General features: G+C 38.6%; 2 protein-coding genes across 2 annotated transcripts in view; one reads left to right on the forward strand and one right to left on the reverse strand.

Moving 5' to 3' along the window:
* The window catches only part of psmd1 (proteasome 26S subunit, non-ATPase 1), a 46130-nt gene that overhangs the window by 21076 nt on the left and 507 nt on the right, over positions 1 to 24547 (reverse strand). The window contains exons 2-16 of the mRNA XM_042515993.2: positions 23828 to 23871; positions 22897 to 22970; positions 22523 to 22692; positions 22075 to 22283; positions 21798 to 21941; positions 20884 to 21110; positions 20475 to 20535; positions 20247 to 20375; positions 20043 to 20131; positions 19853 to 19931; positions 19581 to 19754; positions 19247 to 19358; positions 18688 to 18884; positions 18170 to 18265; positions 17522 to 17586 (exon numbers count right to left, since the gene is read on the reverse strand). Of these exons, the coding sequence (XP_042371927.1) occupies positions 17522 to 17586; positions 18170 to 18265; positions 18688 to 18884; positions 19247 to 19358; positions 19581 to 19754; positions 19853 to 19931; positions 20043 to 20131; positions 20247 to 20375; positions 20475 to 20535; positions 20884 to 21110; positions 21798 to 21941; positions 22075 to 22283; positions 22523 to 22692; positions 22897 to 22970; positions 23828 to 23871 (1870 nt within the window). The remainder of the gene's footprint in view (positions 1 to 17521; positions 17587 to 18169; positions 18266 to 18687; positions 18885 to 19246; positions 19359 to 19580; positions 19755 to 19852; positions 19932 to 20042; positions 20132 to 20246; positions 20376 to 20474; positions 20536 to 20883; positions 21111 to 21797; positions 21942 to 22074; positions 22284 to 22522; positions 22693 to 22896; positions 22971 to 23827; positions 23872 to 24547) is intronic.
* On the forward strand, positions 7088 to 17253 carry htr2b (5-hydroxytryptamine (serotonin) receptor 2B, G protein-coupled). Its single transcript, XM_042516001.2, has 4 exons — positions 7088 to 7588; positions 8191 to 8813; positions 12361 to 12561; positions 14086 to 17253. Exons 2-4 carry the CDS (start codon positions 8552 to 8554, stop codon positions 15039 to 15041), a joined length of 1419 nt encoding a protein of 472 aa, XP_042371935.2. The 5' UTR covers positions 7088 to 7588; positions 8191 to 8551; the 3' UTR covers positions 15042 to 17253.

Consider the following 24547-nt stretch of genomic DNA (forward strand, 5'->3'; position numbering starts at 1 on the left):
TCAAAAGGCTGTCATATTTGCATCAGTAAAGTGTTGTCTGTACAACATGGCACAAAAGGCTAAGTACCAAATTATTTAGAGATTTGTGGTGATACCAAAGGTGCATTCACCTTCATATATATATACACTTAATGTTAATAAACAAACTGTAGAGACAAGAGAGAAAAAGAAACGGAGTATGAATGTAAAATGCAGGGCTTTGTTTTATGTCTCAGAAAACCTTCCAAATCCATATGCATTTTCTCCCAAATGGTGCTGTTGTGGAAAAGGGAGAAAAAAAAGCCCTGAGCCAAAAAATTATTTACTAAAGTTATAATTTAAAATACTGTGGCTCAATGTGATTTCTTTCCTCCTCTTGTGCTGTATTAACGTTTTTTTTAAAAATGTTATTTATATTTTGGCCAAATGAAGTGAATATTGAGAGGTGCTACTTAAAATGTGCAAGGAAGGGGCCAATGGTTCATGTAATGCTTATAAATTCAATTTACCATATAAAAAAAATGAAAATTGCAAAATGAAATCAAATTTTCCAGGACCACAAAAAACAAACAAAAAAGGATATTGCAATTTTTTTTGTAACATATACAATATGAATCACAATTTTAGTGGGAATGGGTTTTTTTTGCATTTAATTTACACTGAAAAAAATATCTAAATATGATGGATGTGATTTTTGTTGGGGTTTGACAAAAAAAGCCTGTTCCTTTACATCTGAAATATGATTTGTAGTATTTCTGTAGCACCGCAATGCTTAATTTATAAGAGAATGTTGTGACACATTTTACCTTCATCAAAAAATTGCAGCTTCTGCAATTTGGATATTGCAGTTGGCCATTTTGTAATTTCTACTATTTTTCAATTTTTTGTGCAGTCCTATTGTAGTTAAAAATAGTACTATGAAGGCATACAGATATTAAAGGTAAAGGAGTAACTTTTTCCTTAAAAAAAATAATAGAGACCTACACAAAAGTGATCATGCTCAATCATCACCTGGGCATTCTGGTGGTCCAGCTCGAGAGGCCAAATTTGAAAGTTGTGTTTACAAACCACCAAGGACTAACGCTACCGACTATACCTTTAAAGACATAACAGCAAAAGACCACTCCACTTTATGTACTGTTGACAAAGGTATTACAAGTTAAAGGCTAGCCAAGATAAGGACCACATACAATAATTTTTCACTTTCAGGGAACTTGATGGGGTCTAAATGAGAGGCCTTCAGCAGAAATTAAACATTTCTTTACATTTAAACTATAGTTGTTTGCTCCTCAGTCACAATGAGATACTCTTATCAGTATACGCCACACAAAGCCACTGTGACAACACTACAGTGGAGTCTTGTCACATTAGATTTAGGTCACCAGGTAAACATGCCAAGCATTACCATGTGGTGGTATCCTGATTTCAACAAAAAGATCTGCAAGATTTAATAGTCAGGTTTGGTCTTGAATTGGTCCATCAGAAGAGAAAAAGGAGAAAAAACATGAACAAGGATAAAGTGATCAGTTTTATAACCAGAATGTTAACTGAAAATTTGCTTGTGAATGACAGTGTTGATAACACCAGCACTGTCTGGGTCTGGCAGATGAAATTATTCATGAGATTACTCAGTGCCTTTGAATTTCACAGAAAGGTTTGGACCGCCTCAAACAGCCATTAAGAGGGAATCAGACGGGTTGTAATTGCAAGCTATTATCATTATAAAATACAAAAAATAAGTACAATGAGTCTTGTAGGTCCAGTCCAAAGGCCAGCATTATAATCAGCAGCAAAAATCTATGTGGTTGGACTTTCCACAACCTCACTAAACTGTCACGATGTACAAACTGTCCCGACCACGCTACACTGCAACTGAAGAAGCTGTAGTAGTTTATTCCAGATAACTAAAGATCATTGATCCGATACAAAAAAAAAGAAGGATAAATCACCTAGCCGTGCTTGGCCCTCAGCTTCTTAAACAGCTGCTTTTAGTTTGCGCATTCGCCTAATGATATATTAAATGGAAAAACTGCTTTATTTTGAATACTAATAAATCATTCTGGCAATAATGTGCTTAATACAATTGTAGGTTCAAAAGCAACATGGAAGGACTTTTACCTTAACAGCTTCAGCAAAGACTAGCTAAGATTTTATTGGACTGAACCAAATAAAAGTTCAAACACAGAAAGATAGGAAACAGTAAAAACAAAATGAATTACTGTGAGAGCTACAGCTACATTTTAGCTTTTGGCTTAATAGTGCATGGAAGTATAGAAGGTGGCCAAGATGTCCAAGTCTCTGCCTTCATTCAAAACACCGTAAATAGTACTGACTAAATGCACATAATGTACAATAAGGAAGGGAGTGAATGTCCCTGGCTTTGTGTTTAGTCCTGTGCATTGATATGCTGCAGTGGCTTGTTCTCAAAGTAAAATATTCACTGGTCTGTTTAAAATTAGAAGCTCAACTCAAACACTACGCAAGGATTAACAAGATCACAAATGGCAATAATTGGGAGATCTACAAACCCCAATTCCAAAGAAGTTGGGATGTTATGTAAAACGTAAATAAAAATAGCATACAATGATTTGAGAATCCTTTTCAATCTATATTCAATTGAATACGCTACAAAGACAAGATATTTAATGTTCAAACTGATAAACTTGTTTTTTTGCAAATATTCACTCATTTTGAATTTGGCAAAAAAATGCTGGGAAAGTTGAGGAATGCTCAAAAAACACCTTTTTGGAACATTCCACATGTGAAAAGGTTAATTGGAAACAGGTGAGTGTCATGATTGGGTATAAATGGAGCATCCCTGAAAGGCTCAGTCATTCACAAGCAAGGATCGGGCAAGGTTCACCACTTTGTGAACAACTGCGTGAGCAAATAGTCCAACAGTTTAAGAACGGGTCTCAATGTACAATGGCAAGGAATTTAGGGATTTCATCGTCTACAGTCCATAATATCATCAAAAGATTTAGAGAATCCAAAAATAAACAAAACTATTGGTCTCAAAAAAAAAAAGATTCAGAGAATCTGGTGAAATCTCCACAAGTATGCAGCTATAAGTGCGAGTTAAAACTCTACCATGCAAAGCGAAAGCCATATATCAACAACACCCAGAAAGGCCGCCAGCTTCTCTGGGCCCGAGCTCATCTGCGATGGACTGACGCAAAGTGGAAAAGTGTGCTGTGGTCTGACGAGTCCACATTTCAAATTATCTTTGTAAATCATGGACATCGTGTCCTCCAGGCCAAAGAGGAAAAGGACCATCCAGACTGTTATCAGTGCAAAGTTCAAAAGCCAGAATCTGTGATGGTATGGGGGCGTGTTAATGCCCATGGCATGGGTAACTTGCACATCTGTGAAGGCACCATTAATGCTGAAAGGTACATACAGGTTTTAGAGCAACATATGCTGCCATCAAAGCAATGTCTTTTTCAGGGACTTCCCTGTTTATTTTAGCAAGACAATGCCAAGCCACATTCTGCACGTGTTACAACAGTGTGGCTTCATAGTAAAAGAGTGTGGGTACTAGACTGGCCTGCCTGCAGTCCAGACCTGTCTCCCATTGAAAATGTGTAACGCATTATGAAGCGCAAATACGAAAAACTGAGAGCCTGGACGTTAAAGCAACTGAATACACCATACATCAAGCAAGAATGGGAAAGAATTCCACCTACAAAGCTTCAACAATTAGTTTCCTCAGTTCCCAAACACTTACTGAGTGTTGCTAAAAGGAAAGGTGATGTAACACAGTCGTAAACATGTCCCTGTCTCCGCTTTTTTGGAAAATGTGGCAGACATCAAATTCAAAATGAGTGAGTATTTGCAAAAAAAAAAACCGATAAACTTTATCAATTTGAACATTAAATATCTTGTCTTTGTAGTGTGTTAAATTGACTATAGGTTGAAAGGGATTTGCAAATCATTGTACTCTGTTTTTATTTGCGTTTTACACAATGTCCCAACCTCATTGGAATTGGGGTTTGTAGATCACCTTTCAATTTTACCTTTGGGAATAGAGTTTATTCTATTCTGGTAGTCAGATGATGCCCTTCAATCCTTATTTGGATGTGGACCAGATTGCCAAGCCCTCAGAGACATATTTGTGATTTTGGGCAGTCCCTCTATCCATTTTAGGATAAAAAAGTATGAAGTTGACGAAGTGACCTTATTTATGGTGGACTATTATGGACTACAGCAGCTTTAGGCACAATTTTAGAAAACTTTGCAGTGACTTTTTCGTAATGTTTAATTCAAAGCCTTTACATTCTTTTCACAGTAAATAGTAGGCTAATTACCTTCAAAAGCCAGCAAAATGGAAGGACTTAGATGAATAGAAGAAATCAATATGAAGCATTTGTTTAGTCTGAAAAGGCAATGAAGCGTAGACCTCTGCATTTCATGCTTAACTTAAATATCCTCATGATGTGTGATGGACCCAGAAACCTCAGAGCTATTACAAATACTTTCGAAAATCAAAGTGATGAGAAGAGAATAGATAATAAAAACAGACATGTGATGCTTGCAAAGGTTTGCAAACACATTCAGCCTGCTGCGGACATATGAATCAAACAAAATCCAATCTTCATTTGCTGGAAAAGAATTACCATTTCATTCACCTTGACCTGGAGACAATGAACCGTTCAGCAGTGCACAGTGACACCCCTGTTCCTCAGATCTTTGTACAAAATACACTCTTAAAGACTTTATGATCATACGAGCCAAATTAGAAATATTTATTTGAAGGTTATAAAAATGTACAGGACTTTTACTTGACTAGTTAATGGACTGTACGATGCGCATGCCTAACATTTATTATGGTGAGTGATAGAGGCTGATACAGCTGCAACTTAATAATTCTCTCTGTCTGCAGGTCCCAGGCGATGCCCAGCTAAGCTAAACATATTATAGATTGATTTTGCCACGTGAAATGTGATTGTGGCAGTTACTAATGCACTTGCATGGTAAGAGAACAGATCTCATTAGCTTGCTTCCTGTCTGTTACAACCAGTCACCCAAATACATTGTGAAAGTACCTGGACAATGTTGTATTAAACAAGCCAAGAGGCTGCAGGGCTTCCTAAACTCAATTAAAAATCAACCAATGCCTGGCTAAGGGGAAACAAGAGAGAAGCTGTACCCCATTCTATTGACTATGCAAATTCAAAATTTACAGAAGAACATTATACAGCATTACTGATAAAAGTTTAACACGCACAATAAATGGTCATAGAGTGCTGCAGGAATGAGTCCTACATCCCCAAAAATACGTTTTTGACGATGATTTGATGAATCAAGGGGATGCTAATGTCTATGCCAGCCTACCATGAAAAACCATCCCTGTACCACGTTATTGCTACATATGGTTGAAAGAATGTGGTTCAGTGACATGTTTTTGATGTGGTTTGAGCAAAACCTGCTGGAGGCATACCTTCAGTTGTTTGTTGCATCATAAAAATATACTTATCAAGTAAGTATTTTGTAGAAAATGAGAAAGAGACAGTGGCGGGTGGCTAAGTGACCTCAGATTTTTCCCATTACTCACACTGTGTAGGCTTAATGTCTGGTTCTTAACACCAGCTATCACAAATTAGACATGCTAATTCTATTTTTAATAAAGAAATACATTTTTTTTTTCTGCCGAATCTTTCAGGGCATGGGCTCTTTTTGACACGGTTCTAAGGATTTTGCACTGTGTTGGGAAAAAAGCTTTCCCTTACTTTACTCCTTGAATTTGGAATAATCCACTGAACAAATTACATTTTGATAATATAGTCCCCTTGAAGCAAAAAGTTAAACATTAAAAGTCAAGCTGATTACAATTTTTTTAAGTATTACTTAAGATGGTTTTAGTCTCTTCCTTGCTTAAACTGTAAATGGTGTGCTGCCTTGGCCTGGTCTTCCTGGGAAAGAGATCTCTTTCTCAAGGGACTTCCTGGTTAAATAAAAATAAACAAATACAAAACCAGCAAGAATTTTTTTATCAAGTTTCTCCTGCACGCAAGAAGGCGTATTTTATTTTAATGGATTAAGTTCTGACTTCCCACTGTTAACCACTGTTAACGAATAACTCTAAAAAATAAAAAAAAAGTTTTGCCTATGCATCATTTGAGCTCAGTCTTTAAAGAATGAGGGTTTTTTTTGATAAGCTGTGAGCACCTTTTCTAAACCACCTTCCATTTTGCACAGCAGACCTAACGCGCAGGGGTACTGCAGGATAAACTGGCATCCTTTATCTTCAACATGAAAGTCTAATGCTCTCCCCTGGATATTTTACGGCTTTCCATTAGTTGTGTGCTCCCTGATTCATGTATTGTATTAAGCTCTGAGATCTCTGTATAATATTTTTTTACTCAATGTGTATGTCTACATACCATGACGTTTTTTTTTTCCCCCTCATACCATTGGGTCTATAAAGTGCATCTATCTATCTGTATCTATCTCTGCTGTCTACTTTTTTAACAAAATATTTTATTGAACTTATTGAGAGTAGAGTTAAAAAAAATATGAGGCAAGTTTCAGCTAAAGCATTTAGTCTATGGACTGCTTTTTACTGGGAGACTTAAGGGTACAAAGATCTAAGAAAGGGGGTTACTGGCTGTATTTCACACATTTTCTTGTGTAGAATCATCATCTGGATACTGTAAACTCCAGGAATCTTTTATATTTACATCTTTTAACGTCTTGCATCTGCGTAAAACAATGAGTGCACGCTGAGAGAAAACACATTTTGACTTGTAAAGGCAGAAAGATCAAAGGAGAAAACAAATATGGTCTAAATTTTTTTCAGAGTATTCAAATAGAAGAATTGAGGATAGGTATTTAAAAGACTTCCCCTGCCTGAAAATGTGGGCTTACGAAGGACAAATTTTTAAAAAAAAGCTATGGGGTACAATTTTCAAGCACCTTACCGCACAGAGGACTCCCACTACTACATCCCCCACTACTGCTTGCCTCGAATGGGGGAGAGAACAGAAAGTGACAAATATAAACAGTGGGACGGCTGTGTTGAGGGAAATTACCTCCCAGAACCACTGGCATACTGCCAGCATGAAGACATTCATCTGTTTTGTACAGAGTCTGACTCACGGGCAAGACGGAGGGGAGGGAGGGGAAGAGTGAGAGAGCGAACAGGACAGGAGAGAGTGCGGGCTGATCACAGGCTGTGAACGAGAGGCAGCGAGTGGGAATGGGAGAAAGGCAAAGGAGCCACAACATCTGAAAGTTTTAAACCTGTGATCGCGGTAGGTGATGCGAAGCAAGACTGGGGGTTCCTCCAACATGTGGAAGCAAAACAAATTCCACATCATGGACCGCTTCACACAGAGACAGATTTAGGTTTCACCGCTGAGGGAGGGCATTTTCTGTCAAGTTCTTCTTCAGGATGGGGGAAATATAAAGACGAGACAGTTTAACATTTCTTTTAAAGTCCCCTAAGAGGTGTGCAGAGATTGAAATGCATTGGGCGTTAAGCTGCACTACTCTACCAGCACGAAGTATAGCTTTAGTGTTTAAGACGTAGCGGCATGGAAAAATACTCGAGGAGTTGAAACTTCAACGGGAAACTTAAATGTACAACAGATGTCATCTTCAGTAGCAGGTAAGAAACTTAAGTAAAATTATGGTCATGCTAATTGACCTTTTTTTTCTTTTTAAAAAAAAAACTTGATTGTCTTCAATCCATTCCAGGTCCATTTGTATGTATATATCTTTGTAGTCTTTAGAAGCACAGAGTAAAGGAAGAAGTGTATCTTTCATCTAAAGGCTCATAGAGAAATTTTTTAAATAAATAGTTTTAATATCTCTGTTTTATACCATGGAAAAAATGTCACAATTTAAAACTCAAAATCTCAAATTTGTGTACTAGTTTGCTATATTTTTGTTATAAAAAAGCATTTAAATTTATGTAAATTAATGTAAAAAATTAATTGAGTTCTGTAAAAAATATATGTATAAAAATGCATAGAATAAAAAAAAAACAAAATGGAAAAGTATGTTAGAAATTGTTCCTTATAATTTCCAACTTGTTTCCACATTGTGGAAAAGAAATTTCCACAATGACCATTACTGTTTCCACATTATGATGAAGACACTTTTCATTTGTTATGATAAACATCTCATTATAAAGCCATCATTCAGACAGATTCAATCAAACGGGTTACATGGAATTGCTTTCTTAACTGACTTGTTTGTTCTCTAAAGTGGTCGCAGTGGATGACAAGAGCATTAACCGCCTGGGAAAGTGAGGACCCCCACTAAGATCTCACTGTGACTGTGGAAGTACTAATCGTGTTGGGATTATTGCCAACATTGGAGTTCTTAGCATTGGACCTGTTATTTTTTTGTCCCCTCCAAGCAGTGGATCCTTTACCAATTTTGAGCTACGCCTTTTGGTTTGTACAGTGCACAGGGGATGAAGCATCCTGTGCACTGACCCTGAGCTGTTCCGCCCCACCCTGTGTCCTTGCCTGTGGGACGCAGTGACCATGCTGACCGAGTGTCCAACACCAGAGAGATCAGAGCCCCGACCCACGCTAAGGCCTGCTGTAACCTCTGCAGCACCATGTCTCAAGCAGTCGCGGCTCCACTTGAGGCTAACAGCTCACAGTCAGGAGAAGCGTCTGGGGTTCAGCTGAAATGGGCCGCCCTGCTTATTGTCATGGTCATCATCCCCACTATTGGAGGAAACATCCTGGTCATTCTTGCTGTGTCGCTTGAAAGAAAGCTGCAGAACGCCACCAACTACTTTCTGATGTCGCTTGCTGTGGCTGATCTGTTGGTGGGACTCCTAGTGATGCCGATCGCACTCGTCACTGTTCTTTACAGTAAGTTTAGCATGTGTTTGAAAACCTGTCTCATCTTTGAAAGAAACCTGTGCAATACAAAAGCAATAAATACTTGACCCAGTCTTTGCTCAATGTCCAAATCAATCCATTGGCAATGAAATTTTAACCAAAATGATAAATGACATTGCCCTCAGAGACCTAGCTAACCTAGCAACTATCACAAACAAATGTTTACAACAACAAAGTGAGTGTATACTATGTGTCTGTGGCATGGGGGCATAACCAGCTTCATACATTTTACAAATCAAGAAAGTCTGGAAAAATACTTACGGGTAGCGAAGGAGGATAAAAATAGTTTGTCAGCAACCCTAGATACAATCTTGACAATCACTAATCGAATTATTCTGCATGAAATATCCCTAGAGATAGTAGATAATAAACATGCTACTTCCTCTGACAGTGCTGTGGTAGCACAGCTTGGACTGAACCACTGGCCTGAGGGATCATACCCACAGAAACAAAAACTGGTTTATATTAATTCCAGTGACAGTACTGCATAAATACAGCTTCATAGAAACTGATTTAGACTCTGATACGCTATGTTTTAATGCAACTGCAAGATAAAGAGCTATGGCCAAGACATTTTTCTCCATTACCTCTATTAAAGGATGATGGGCTACATCATAATTATGTCTCTTACAGACATAAGAGTGTCTGCCTAAAATGCATGTTTTGCATGTGAACTGGATGTGTTGTACTGAAAGGCATACTCAAATCAAACTAGTCACAGATGCTTTCATTTTATTCTAATGAAGAGGCTACATGAGCGCCATCCAATTTACCTAAATGCTGTTCTTCAGTCTGATGAAGAGCATGTAGATTGAAACGTCACCTCGGTGGTGATGTAAGTAAATTTTTATGGAAGCATAGTCAAATGTGCACATTATGTCTTTTCTTCTCTTGTGTTATCGTTTGTCCAGCACCTACTTTTTTGTCGTCTAGATGTATGCGCTTTTACAAACTTCATGCAATCAATCTACCATTGCGTTTAGAGTTAGAGTCTGGAGTTTTGTCTTAAACTGAACTTAATCACAAAACTAACCGTGAAGGAAATAAAAAAGGATAATGAAAAATAGAGGGCAGTGTCGCAAGGCATGGCAGTGCAACTTGTGTCTTGCTTGCTGCTACAACACTGAATATCAATAAAGTCAACAAAACTCCGTCTGCACTTGATGCTGGTACAACCTCATCTACTGTCGTCCAGTATGACAGACTGTTTGGCACCTGACAGCAGCCAGGGGAGACGCTCTATGAAATGCTTGGATTAACTAAACAATGTCCAGGCATGCACTTTTACTTTGTCTGACTGTGTGGAAATTTGTTGTTATAATAACACAAACGAACAAAAGGCATTAAAACATGGGTCTTGCAGGGTAAAACATGAGACAAATGTTGGCCCACATAAGAGTAAGTGTGGAGCAGCTGCTCTGCAGGCGCACTAAAAATTACACTAACTGGGCAGAGGGGTTGAGTAACATTTCTCATCACTGTAGGTGAGAAAAATACATCAGCAATAATGTTTTTTGTATAAAAACAAAAATATCTTGGAAATTTCCAAAGGATCTTGTTTTTAGGGAGATAACGCTCAGACTACTGAGATAAGGATGGAGGGGTCAATGGGGACATAAACATGCATGTTCAGTGTGGAAGGGCGGCATGAAGCACAGCTAAGCTATGAACAGGGTGGACATTTCTTTGCTGGATGTCACACGAGAACCACAGGCACACCGTGGACTGACAATACTGTTACCAGCACAACTCTGAAGTGCTGCAACAAACACTCCCTAATGCCTGGTACAAAAGAAACTGTGACAAGGCTGGCAGAGATTTGGGTTTAGATAAAAGATCAAGCTAACAGCAAAGCCACAGATCATTCAAAACTCGCGAAGGTTCAAGAAGCTTTGATTTCAAGCTAAAAAAGCAAAACAGTAAAATGACTGGGTTATAGTTGCACCTGTAAGGACTGCTGGTCATTTTCCACATCTGCTGCACATATGAAGTCAAAGTCGGAAATAGCCGGAAACTCATTGAAAAGTGTGCGAGATCGGCTTGTTTAAAATGTAAGCTGTGTGTACAGACAGTTTTGTAAACTTGAAATACAGCACTGTGTGACAAAAAGTTTAGATTTTTGTTCGAAGGATAGATCATTTGGTGTTGCTTTCTGAAGTGCCATACTCACAAAACATCATCTCCCAACACACTACACTGCCAATCCAGACAAAGGTTTTATCTCTTCAACAGCATTATTAAATATACATTTTCTCTTCTTTACTATTCTCTTCTCTCTTTTTGTTAAACAGCTGTCAGTCACATTTTTGTACTGTACTAGATGCTTTTATAACAATCAGTATTGGTTGATTTAATCTAATCCACATAAAATCAAATATAAAAGATCAAAAACACTGCAAAAAGAGTACAATTACCACAAAATACAGAAAGCACTTTCTATAGTATAATCATTTTGACTTACAACCACCTAAGGCTGTGCTAGGTGTTTTAGACATTGAAATAATGGTGTGGAAGAATTTTGTAATTCTTAAAAACAATAACAAATGTAACAAAAACAAATCAATATGATACATTTCTATGTAATGTACTGACTGCAGCCTTTCCATCCATTACCCTTCCTGAAACAATTTATACAGGCTGACATTTGAACAGGGACATTTTCAAAACCAACAACAATTAAAGTTTCACTGTAATTGTCATTCCTTACTGTATGTTCTCAAATAGAAGATGAAAATACAAACACCTACTGTAGTACCAGCCAACTGCAGAGGGCTCACACAAGTTTACTCATTCAAAATTTCTTAATTAAATTAAGCAAAATAAAAATATGTTCCATTGTACAGCTACTTGGGCCTTGCAAGCTACACTGTTTATTGAATTTGGCATGGGACTAAACACTTCACAAAACACGTACAGAGGGTCTACTTCAAGAACGCTTAAAGTATTTGTCAATGAATAAGCCTCCCAGATGAAACCTAATCGAAACTATGACTCAAAAATTCCGAGTGTGACAGGAAAGCAGTGCGAGGAAAAAAGGGGGAGTATGGCATAACAAAAGAAAATTTTGTAAAGGAATATTTCCAACAACTTTTTTTTGCAACATTAATGGGTGACAGGACTAAAGCCAAAACAATTACTTGCCAATTTTATGCCTGGAACTGAAAATAAACACTACTGTTGAGCATAGTCTCCAGCACATCTACATAAAGAGCTTTTAGCTCCATAAACAGTCAGTGAACCCTCCTTTTTCCAGTAAAGTCATTCCTCAAAGAGATAAACAAACGCCAATCTTTTGCATGAGTGCAACTTCTAATCCCTTGCCATTGTGGTCCATCTCCCATAACTGGTGGTGTGCAAGACCAAATTCTTTTTGGACTGAAAATTAGTTAAACCACATGACTACAATAAAGGGGATTACTGATTGTAGAGACACCAGCCTGGACAAGTGATGTCCAAATTAACAAAGACAACATTTTATTGTCTTACTGGACTAATTTCCTTCTCATCTTGTCTTCAGACTCTGACTGGCCTCTTCCGGAGCCCCTCTGCCCTATCTGGCTGTTTCTTGATGTGCTGTTTTCTACCGCATCCATCATGCACCTATGCGCCATTTCACTGGATCGCTACATTGCCATCAAGAAGCCAATACAACACAGCCAGTACAAATCCAGAGCCAAAGCGATGGTGAAGATTGCACTGGTGTGGCTCATATCCATTTGTAAGCATATCAATTCAGATTTCCCTAGTTTACTCCTTAATTTTTCCAACTCTGCAGTAGTTTTGACTTTGATAGTTATTTCTCAAAAACTGTAATATTTCTCATCATAATTCCCATGGCAGACCTAGTTTATAGACACCAGAACATTTTCCTCATACAATAAAAGCAGATACTATATATATGCTGGTTTAGGAGCTGGGGCAGAAGTATCACATTTATTCAGCCACAAAGAATCTTAGAGATGTTCCTGAAAATGTCCTACGAGAAAACCCAGTAAATTTTTATGAGAAACTGGAGTTTGTCCGAAGGGCAATGTGGCTTGTGCATCCAAAGCGAGCTACTGAAATGGGTCCCTTTAAAAGGTGCTCTATAGCTTTAAAAACATATGTTTTAGGAGTAGAAAGCATTGACAGAGAGGTTAATTTCGCTGCTTGCTAGTAAATTTGATGCAAGACTTCAATGTTGTCAGTGTTAAGGTTAAATGTTTGTCTTGGATTCTCAATTTGTTTTTTTGGTTGTTGTTTTTTACTAAATTTAATCAGCATTGTTGTAGGGGGCGTGAGACCTGAGATTTTCACTGATGACTGCTTCTCTAATTGTTAAGTATTTGGTAATAAATAACCTGAAACTGGAAGCATCTCGCTGTATCTCTCCTCCAAAGCCCTTTCATGAGAGGTGATGCTTGTTGCTCAAGATGTGCTCATTATCTCAGCTTTACTGTCAGAAACTAAAAAGTAGCTTCTGTCCATTAACACTACAGTGCAATAAAGTGGCTGAATTCACTGAGGCATTACTGCTCAATGCTCGATGCCAAGTGCTTAGACCACTAAATGCAGTAAGTTTCATTTGAGCATCATTTAATGGCCAAAGCCAGAGATCAGATGGAGAGATGTGAGCAGTACTTAAATTGACCAGCAGTATTTAGTGAGAGTAAAAAACTACTGATAGCAGTGTTAGGAGGGATTATGGCGAGCCATGAGTGATTGGTTTACTTTATTTTAGAAACAAAAAAGAAAATCTTATCCCTCGTGTTGTCCTTGGGGTCATTCTGACCCCAAACTAATCTTTTGCCGTCAAAATATGTTTTCATACTTGTTTAAACACGGTCCATTGGCCCTAAATTCCAAAACGGAGGGAAAAGTGTGTGGTAATGTGTTGGACTGAATTAAGACTAAAGGTGTAACACAGAATTAATTGACAATTTATACAATATGTTTTGAATAGCAGTCAAACCAGGCGGGGTCTTTTTTGACCCCATAGGACAAAAGGTGTATGGCAATCGAAAATACATTACGAGGGGTCCGATCAGAATGTTTTTGGTATATTAACCTTTTGTCCATTGCTACTACGACTACAATACACAATGACAAATAAAAAAATAAACATAGAGATGACGCTCCTGGGCATAGAGAAGAAATGCTACTCAAGCTAGTGTTGAAAACAAAAGCAAATAATAAATCAATATTACAAAGAAATTATATAATTGCCAGTGTTTACTAACTAATCGTTGTTGTTATTTTCCAGGTATCGCAATCCCAATTCCAATTAAGGGGCTTAAGAACTACCATCTCCCCAACAATATTACCTTCAACAGTAACCACACATGCCTGCTGAAAACAGACACCTTCCGGGAGTTTATCATGTTTGGCTCCTTGGCGGCATTCTTCATCCCTCTGACCATCATGATGGTCATCTACCTACTTACTGTCCAGGTGCTGCGCAAAAAGGTTTATCTACTCAGGTCAAAGGTGACTCAGCGCTTTAGCTACCCGACAGTCTCCGCACTTTTTCAAAGGGAACAGACTGCAACTCCACCACAAGCTGAGCAACTGAACATGCTGGACAGCAGACTTCCCAGGATGCAAGAAAAGCCATACGCAGGCACAACAATCTCTCCTACAGGAGATGAAATGTCCTTTAGGAGAATGTCAACAATGGGCAAGAAGTCGATGCAGACTCTGAGCAATGAGCAGCGCGCCTCAAAGGTGCTAGGCATCGTCTTCCTCCTGTTTGTAGTCATGTGGTGCCCTTTTTTCATCACTAACATCACTTCGGTGCTATGCACCAGCTGTGATGTTCATGTAATCGCCCGCCTCATGGAGATCTTTGTTTGGGTGGGTTATGTGTCATCAGGCATCAACCCCTTGGTTTACACCCTATTCAACAAAACTTTTAGGCAAGCATTCACGCGTTACATCACCTGTAATTATGAACACTCTGCCTGTCATGTGCCAGGGCAGAACCCAAGACCATCAACTGCAGATCGGACCCTTACACGGATTTCATTTAAGTCTTCTATGGCAGAAAACTCTAAACTATTTATGAAGCGGGGAATGAAGAATGGAATTGGAGCAGTTAGCTACCAAAGTCCGCTGAGGTGCCAGCAAACACCACAGTCATCAAGCGGTGTTGTGTTAGATACAATGCTTCTGACTGAAAATGACTGTAGTAAGCAGGAGGAACATGTAAGCTGTGTGTAATATAACAGACAAGTGAATCTTAGTAAAAGGGAGCACTTAAAGTGGATGAAATCTATGGTGCAAACTTTTTTATCTTTAAAGACAAAGGCTTGCCCCACGATAAAATATTGAAAATGTATGATTTGGAAGCTGCCGTTACTCTCAATTTGATTGGCAAGTGTGTACCATACAACAACTAAATCTCACCTGCTGCTGCCTGATGCTACTGGTGTTCGTATGCATCAGTTATGTTTTTAACAAAAGCAAAATCAGGCAGTACTTTTGATTACAATAATTTTGGAAACACACAGAGCTCCCCCATTATGTATGTGAATATATATGGTCTAAATATTCGTCAATGTGGCCTTTAAGACAGGCCATTAACAATGTGAATTCTAAAAGACACCAAGACAGTACAAAGCATACCAGTGGAGAGTTTGAGTCGTCAAACGTTATAAAACCTTGAGATGACCTGTAACAGGTCAACTTAAAAAGAGAAGACAGGAGGATGTCCTCTGTGAAAGCTAAAAAGATGACAAAGTTCATGCCAACAGACAAAAATGTGAGGAATGCATAATTATAACCTGGAAACTTTCTGTGAATATATACTCCGATGCTGATTCTTTTCTAACGTAGGCTATCTGAATATGATGTAAACCATCTCAGACCACATGCTTATATCTTGTTATGACAAACACAACTCTAATTTCCAAATCTTTTCTACAGCAGACACATTAATGCATTGCACTCTTGAAATGATACTTATTGTATTTGCCGGACCTTTGAGAAGCATTCTTGTATGTGTATTGCAGCCTGATTTTTTTGACGTGTTCGCAGGCTTCCCAATAAAAGACAGTATACAATAAAGAACAAAATCCAGATTGAATGTAAACCTTAATGTTTTCAATAAAATATTTTCTGTGTTGCTGAACTGAAAGAAAACTGCACCTATTCTAAGCATCTATTTCCTACGCTCTTATGCTACTTTACTTCATCAGCCAGTAAAAAGGTCTTTCATGACCCAGAGTTGAGCAAAGTACAACAGGACAGCCAAATAAACCGTGTAACTAAGACAGCTTCCAAAGATAAACAAAAATGAAAATGCTGGAATAGTACTGTACACTGTGACAGTGTACTCAGCACTATTTTTACTTTCCTTTCATATTTAACATCAGGAGTTTGCAGCATTTTAATACAGACATCCATTTACATAACAGTTTAAACAGCTTAAATTATACCTAGTAAACAAAATATAAACAGCACCTGACCAATATGGCAAGAAATATGAGATTTTCATGAGGCTCCAGAAGTTTGTTTTGCCAGTTTGGAGTGCGTCACATTTTATTAAGGCCTAGTCCGGACCCATGTCTTTGTTAACGAACAGAAACTCTGTTGATTTTGTAGTAGCTGAGACTTACGATATTTGAACTCGAAACAGCCCTTCTTTTATGCTTGTGTGCATGTTGAGTGAGTGGAGGGAGTTATCCCAGAGCTATTAGGAAGTCAGAGAAGGAGGCCAGCTGAATTGTTCTGGTTCAGAAGTCTCTCTAAACACACTGAAGATTTACGCAAAGTTTATCTAGCGGCCAATTGATCACGCAGAATTTCACATAGCCTTTTTTGGGCTTAAAATTTACACCCTGATATTTGTCCACTTGCTAGGCGCTCTGTTTAACAATGCTCTGTTGTCTGATGTGTAAATCCATGTCATTCTAAGAGCAAGGAATCTCTTTAAATAACCCTGAAAGAAAATGTGTGCGTGACAATGACAAGTACGTCCAGCTTCCCCCAGAATACCCTTCATGGAGGCCAGGAATTTTAAATTCTAGACAACAATGTATAAAAATCACACAACACTACATTTCATCAGCAATACAAGACTGCAAGACTAAGACCTAGGGTAGAAAGGATAGAGAAAAACCAAATGCTTCATTTTTAAAATAATAACCCAATGGTTCCCAAGAAAGCAGTGCTGTGTCTACATTGTGCATTCATTATTTCATTAGTTTTAAACCTGCCAATGGTGGAAGTGTTTTTTAGGGTCCTTTTAAAATATGGACAAATTAGTTTAATAGTTATACTTTTCAAGGGAAGCTAAAAACAGTAAAAATATTCAGTGTCATATGTGTGACAAACACATAATTGCTCATTTTTGAGTGTAAACTCCTACTTTGTCTGGAGTCCATTTTAGAGGTAAATGTCTTATAACAGTTTTCTCTGGGGCTAGCTAGAGTTCTTCTATGCTGGCGTCAGTGCAGCTGAGCTTCAGTCCTGTACCAAAAATATAGTTCCTTCTATAGCAAATCTTGAGGAATTTATAATTCAGTTGATGAACAAACTGCATAAATGCATTTTTGCAGGTTTAATTTGTCTAAACACAAAGCAGTGAGTGTAAGAGAACGGACAAATAAATAAATGGAATTTTGGCAGAGAGAGGCCTCTGGTGCATGTCAGGAAACTAAACAGTGGTGAGAGCTCAAGTCATTCAGTCTGGTCCTTACCTGAATAAGATGAAGCCAATGGACTCGACAGCAGCCCTCCTGACGTCATCATTCACATCGCTTACCTTAATTAAAAGAAGCAAAGCAGTCAAATCATGAAAACTGAATGAGATTAATCAAATCCCTGCATTTAACTTTCATAGTGTAAACTCCCTTATGGTCCAAAGTGTGAGTAATATACTCCACTATCACACTATCCAATAACTTTAGCTTGTATGAGATGCCACCTACAGGACAACAAGTTGTTCACACCCCATTACGTTGCATTTACACTGAAAGCACAATGAATGGCATATACAGTACATAAATTCACAGCAACTGAACTGTAATGTCTTTATCTCACATTTTTCCTTGTTAAAGTAAAGTGTTGCAACAGTGAAACCCCAGAGTGAAATCAGGCACAAACAGGAAAACACTGATATGCTATCTTAAAGCTGAAGGTTACAGTTTAATATTTCTCTCCCAATAGAACTTGATAAGGCTTTAATAAACAATCATAACCAGCGTATTAAACTCATCTGATTTATGATGCCAGGCATAGTTGTGCAGCCCTGGCTGCTGTCGTTTGCTTCACTGCCAGAATGATAAACCTGTCATCCCCTCTCTGAAATAATGTGTTGTAAAGAGGGCCAAACAGAAAACACTTACAGCGACATGTAGCAGGCGTCGGATGGCCTTGTTGTTCCCGGAGCCACAGTAAGCCATGCCCACTGTGTACATACCAGAGCGCCGAAGGATGGGGTCCTATCATAGACAGTGAAGGAAAGCAGAGCTTTGAGACTTGAGTCTGGGTCGCAACTACGATTTACACAGTTTGAGTCAATTCCCACATCTAGCTTTAATAGAAGGATCCTTGGCACAAAGTACAAAAGAAGAGCCTCACGTGTGACATGAAATACACACACAACCTGGGTTATAGAGAACATGCAGGACTCAATACATCAAACACTGGAACTGCGGGTTACATCTGCAAGGTACACCGAGTTATTTCAATACCCTCCCTGATTTTTCCCTCTAACTTGTGTCATTTCAAATGTATTGTTACTATGTGCATAAGCTGCAATGCCACAAAAACAAAGTACTGTAAACTTTATTGTTGTTGGAAATTAACCAATTCTGATCTCATTGTGCGTATGACATGCTACCTGGTGGCTTTTCAGTCCTACCTTGTCTCTGCAAAGGCTCTCAATGAGGGCATCAGCCTCCTCCATGCGCCCGTACATGACCAGGGCGATTCCCACTGCCAGACCACGTAAGATCTTCTCATGCTGTGTCTCCTGAGCGTAACCTACCATGTCCTCAATGGCCTGGGCCGACTTGGAACCCAGCATGACCAGACCCAGGGCCAGGCCTGCAGCTTCACCTGAGAGATTACATGACATTGTCAGCATGGCTGGTTTGGTTTTCCCGTAACAATAAACAGTTGTTTAGTAGTGTGCAGTACTAAATTATATTTAACAGTACTGCATACCAGAGACATTGGTAACATTAATATTAATACCGCAGTAGGCATCTTTTTGTTTCTATATTTGCTATGCAAAACATCACTCTTTCTTAAAAAAAAAAAAAGATGATTTTCATTTATAAGCATTTCATCATTCATTTGTTCATATGCTTTATTATTTCTGTGCAACCTGAATCCAATCTTACTCTATTCTATTCTATTCAAGCAGGACCAAAAACTACACTGTTACCCTGATATTCAGAAATTCATTTTGTACACACCAGTAACAGCATCATCCTGGTACAGGTTGGACTTGAGGAGGTCATAAACATCTTGTCTGGCTGTGCCCAACGCAGCCAAACCAAGGCCAAGGGCGCCACCATGACGGACAATCTAGAAGAAAACAGACCGCAAAGACACTAATACATAAATTAACCAGCTGACAAAGTGACCTTAACCAGCCACTGGTCTCTGTTAAAAATGTGTATCTTAAGCTTTTTATTCTAAAAAAGCACTGTAGTTTCTGTAAACATAAACTGTCATCATTTCATGAGTCATATTTTAGTATGCAAATTTCAAAGAACCAGAATTCAAATTAAATGTCAAAAAACTCACATCATTGCTGGCATTCTTGAGTTGACTGAGCAGATAGTCAATAATGTCTCCGCCATGGTTGGCGTGAATGAGTCCCAGAGCATACAAGCCTCCTCCCTCCTGGTAGGCGGAGCCAGGGGAAGTGTCTTTGGGCAAGTAGGTGGCCATTAACTGGAGAGCTTCTTTTTCATGACCCTGAAAAAAAAACAGCATGTTATGTTAAAAATCTGGAATAAATTGACCAGTACTTTTTTAATTTACATCATATTATCATCAAAATGATGCAAATTTACCTTGTGGATGACACCCAGACTTGCTGTGGCTGTGAACTTTGCCCAGTTGGTGGCTCTTGCAAGCCATTCCAAGTTTTCTCTACAATGTCAAACAAAAACATCGGCCTTAATGTCACTAACAGCAAGTAAGTTACTCAACGTCTCTATGCAATCTATGACATATTCGTTTCTATGCTGACAGCACAGTTACCTAAGGAACTGGTCACTTGTGGTCCCCGTGTGCATGAAAGAGTTGGCTATTACTGTGGCTGTGTGGCATACCGAATTTCGGACTGCATCCTGAAGTGACAGACAAAAAAAGGAATAAAAGCTCAGGAGGAAGCGGCAGTTCAAGTGACAGTGTAAACAACAATTTGTTCTCTAAGCCATTCGTCTTGTTACTCATCTATATTACCTTTGTGTTTTTGAGGATCATTAAATCTGTGTTGTTATTTCGGATTAGGAACTGCAAATGCAGCTCAATGGCCATCTCCCCGCTAAGTATTTTGATCATCTTGGCGTTCTGGTCTTTGGGCTCATCCTTCTGCAAAAACACCAAGGGGCAAAATAAGGAGCTGACAACCAAGTCAGAGTTGCTTTATGAAAGAAAGTGCTACAGTACAAAACAATCCAAAGAGCAAACCGTTTCTGTCAGCTTTCCAGCAGGGGAGCTTCCCGCCTTGTCATCTGTCTCCATTGCATCACTGTAACACAAAAAACACAAACACAATGACTCAAATAAGTCTGTGTACAGATTCAGTTGGTTGCCACCAGTCTCACATATATTCACTGTACATGACATAATGGGCTATATGATCTACATGTATATAAGAGTTTATTCTAACTCTCATGTTAACTTCTTTAGTTGAAGAGCATGCATGCTTGTAAAATGTTGAGTTTTTGGTTACCTTCCTAGTAACTCAAAGCGTCTGTGAAAGTCTAAACAGACTTAAATCAAAACCATTAGATGTGACAAATCCTTAAGCCTTTTTAAATGTGAGCCAAGACACAATGCTTCAGCCTCGGCCTTAATGTTTTCTTCCCCTGCCCACCTGTCTTTGTCTGGTGTGGGCACAGTGCCTGTGTTTGTAGAGCCAGGGACTGCAGGGATAGGTGTTCCAACAGTGCGCAAGTTCTGGATGACAGAGGAGAGGAACTGCTGGCTGGCACTCTCATAAAGATCAAAGCAGATCTGATAGGCCATCAGCAGGTTGTCCTCCTTCACCAGCTTCTCCAGGATGTCACTCACAGCCTGCGGGTCGTCCAGGAATATCAGGCACTAAAGAGGTGAGGAGAGAATGTTATTAGAGAGGGATTTGATGGTTCTAACACAGTTTTTGGAAACTCAAATTCTTTAGAGAGAAGTTGTGAAATGCATATTATCTGTCTAAAGCATTGATTCTGACTGTTACATAGTGCATGAAGCACAGCAACAGCTGTCTGTATGACTCTGGGCTACTACTGGTAAGCTGTAGCCAACAAGAGGCATCATTTTATTTCGTATCTTGAGGATAAAGATGATGCTCTTAGGCAAGCTAATCTACACTCAGTTGCCAATTTATTAGGAATTACTGCAAGACTGTTGTATTAGACTGCACTGGTTTCAGCTACATTAACTTGATAAACTGGCAACTGAGCATTTATTGTACCTAGATCAGCAGAACTAATATCCACAACTACGTCAAACACTGCAAGCAATCAAAAAATTGAATTAAAGATAGCATAGTACCAAACATCAAATCATCAATCATCAATCATCATTCTGAAAAACTAAGAAACTTTTCCTAAAAGAATCCTTACAAATCAAAGTTTGTGTTGGAGAAAATGTTAACCCATTCAAATACTAAAAAGAGACTAAACAACAACTTATTAGAACCAAATCTTTCTCAAGCAGGACATATATTTATAACATTAAGGGGTAAGTCCGGGAGATGATTCACAAAGTGTTAATAAAGCTGATTGTTACCTGACAGACATTGATGAAATCAGGCTTCTCCAAGTTCATGTAGAGCTTGACCAGCACCCGCAGCACCTCGTTGCGGAACTTCTTGTTCTGCATCAAGGACATGCAGACCTTCAGGCTGTAAGCAAGGAGGCCACTCACATCATTCTGCATGAGAGGAGATAAGAAAAGTAAAATTGATTAACATATTTCATGACAAGCAACAAGAGAGAAAAACAAGAAAACCATTAACTGTATATGAGTAAAGTGAAGTCGGCTGTGAATAACATTGCTGACTGACCGATTCTAAGATGGTCTTCTCAAACATGTCAAGTCGCCTAGTCTCCAGGGCGATGCCAATGGCCTGCTTGTACTTGTGATCATCTAGGCAACGCAGGAACATCTTATTGACAATGCCCTCAAGGCGGGGGTCGATGCTTTTCTTCTCTTCTTCCTCTGGCAGCTCGGCATTCTCCACCCGCAGCTTGGTGTAGTGGTCGATGCATTTGGCTAGCAGCAAACGCAAAAAAAAGAATGTGAGTTCAGTGACGTAGTTCAAGTCAAAATCTTATTTCCCAGGTGGGTTTGTAATCTGGAGGTATGATTCTTTTTTGCTGCATTCAAGTTATTCACTTCACACTGGAAAAAAAAAATCAGGTTCACAGCAGTATCCAAACAGAAATGTCAAATGATCATTAAAGAGGGAGGTAAGTCATATAAATGAGATTTGTTTTTGTTTGATTTCTCACCAATGATGGTCTCCACGTATTCTGAGTCATCTGTGACATTGAAGAGATCTCCAGCACCGAGAGCATAGTTCAGAGATTCCTCAAAGGCTCCGAGATGGTAGAAAACCTTAGAGGCCACCAGGGCAGCAAATGCTCTGCTCCGAAATGTCTCATCCTCATACAGGACCTCACTGAGAGTAGACAACAGATGGTTACACAAGACTGAAAAATGTGACCTGCAGTACATCTTTTTGTATGACTACTGAATGTAAATGACCACATCAAAATTATCTTTCATACTGCAGAAAGAGAGGTAAAACTAGGAGCTGAAATTATTGCTGCCTCAGTTTACTTTCATGTTAGTTGTAGTGGCAAGGGGAATCAATGGTACTTACATTTTATCCACTGATCCTGAAATCTCAGCCCAGAAGTCATTTACAATGGCATCTAGCTTGTGCAGAGCAAACTCCTGCAAATAAAATAGATATCACAAACACATAATATCAAAACATTTCTGTGTGAACTTTTGTCAAAGCAAAGCCGTCATTATATGAGATCCAGCTTATAAGATTCTATCGTTTGGGCTCGTGAAGAGAATTGTGCTCAAATTGCAGTTAGTATCAAGCTTCAACTTTGGTGCCATCATTACTTAAGTCTTTACCTGTAGAAATGTAAAAGGGTAGCACTTTGCAAAGCTGACTTCAAACATGAATATAAAGTCTGAAAGTTGCATGCTGAAATGATAGCCTCTTGTTTTCATTAACTATTATGCATTGGAGGTAAAACCAATGACTGCACACGAAGGGCAGACAGATCAACAAAACTCTTTACTAGCCACATTACTGTTTGTTTTTCTCTACAGAGAGATCATCACACCGCACTTCAACCCTCTAGGGAGCCACTCTTCCATTGAACATGATACAGTACATTTAATATTGTGTTTGAGAGCCTGAGAGCTTTATTGTTGACTCATTGTGATACCTTTCAAGGAAAGCCAGTGTCCTAAAGCTTTTACAAATAAGTAAAAACACACTCTCGTGTAACCTCTATAATTCAGAATGTTTTTTGGCTTGGCATAACATGACATTATATCAGTTCTGTATGGGAGTTTGCAATCTCCAGGTGCTCTCCAACCAGGGTTGGAAATTAGCACCAGCAACCAGCCAAATGCTGGTAAAATATGCAAGTGGCTGCTAGATTTGCTTCACTGATCAGCCTCAAAAACAATGGTAATCTATTGAGTGGCTGGTAGATTTTGGATTCCACCAGACTCAGTGGCAGGTGAAGAAAAGTGAGTTTCCAATCCTGCGTGCAAACAGTTCTTACCTTGAGCTGTGGCTCCTCCTCATCAAGGAGTGAAATAATTCCAGCTAGAAACAAATAAATAAAAACAAGAAAAATGAAAAGAGAATCAAAATGGAATGAATGCTTGCTTGATTCTTCGAGTTCATATATCTTCATCTTTATCCAAGTATGGCTTTAAGCTATAAATGTGTGTGTTTATTTGTTTCCTTTTGTTTTACAATACAAGCCACCCTGGCCATGTATTATATATTTTAGTGAAGTCTAGGGAACAACAAAATATTAATATAACAAATAACATAAGTCAGTTTCATCATACACGTTCAGATACAAAATTTACATGATTATTTCTTAACCACAGACAGTACATTTTCAGTCGTTGTTCTTAGCATTAGCATTGTGTCAGTGTCAGTTGAATATGATTAAAGGCAAAACATTAAAAAATATCGACTTTAACGAGTTTAAGATGTATTAATATAAACACTGGAACGCCCACTTTATTTAAAGTTAAACCATATATCAGCAGAAATTCAATGTTAAAACCATAGTGTCGCTGACATGAAATACAAAACAGGTCAACGGTGAAATCTGAAGTTGTTTAGCACAGCTAAACTGTAAACAGTGACGGTGGAAAAAAAGACATCATAATGTATGGGATGGACTATGATTAGCTTTAACACGTGTTCCCTTGATAATTTTTCCAAGGTGAAAAGAAAAATCCTGCTTTTATATTTTATATAAACG

This window comes from Plectropomus leopardus, chromosome 5 (assembly GCF_026936395.1).
Source record: "Plectropomus leopardus strain MGB_pleo_1.0 chromosome 5, ASM2693639v1, whole genome shotgun sequence".
Classification (NCBI taxonomy): Eukaryota; Metazoa; Chordata; class Actinopteri; order Perciformes; family Serranidae; genus Plectropomus; species Plectropomus leopardus.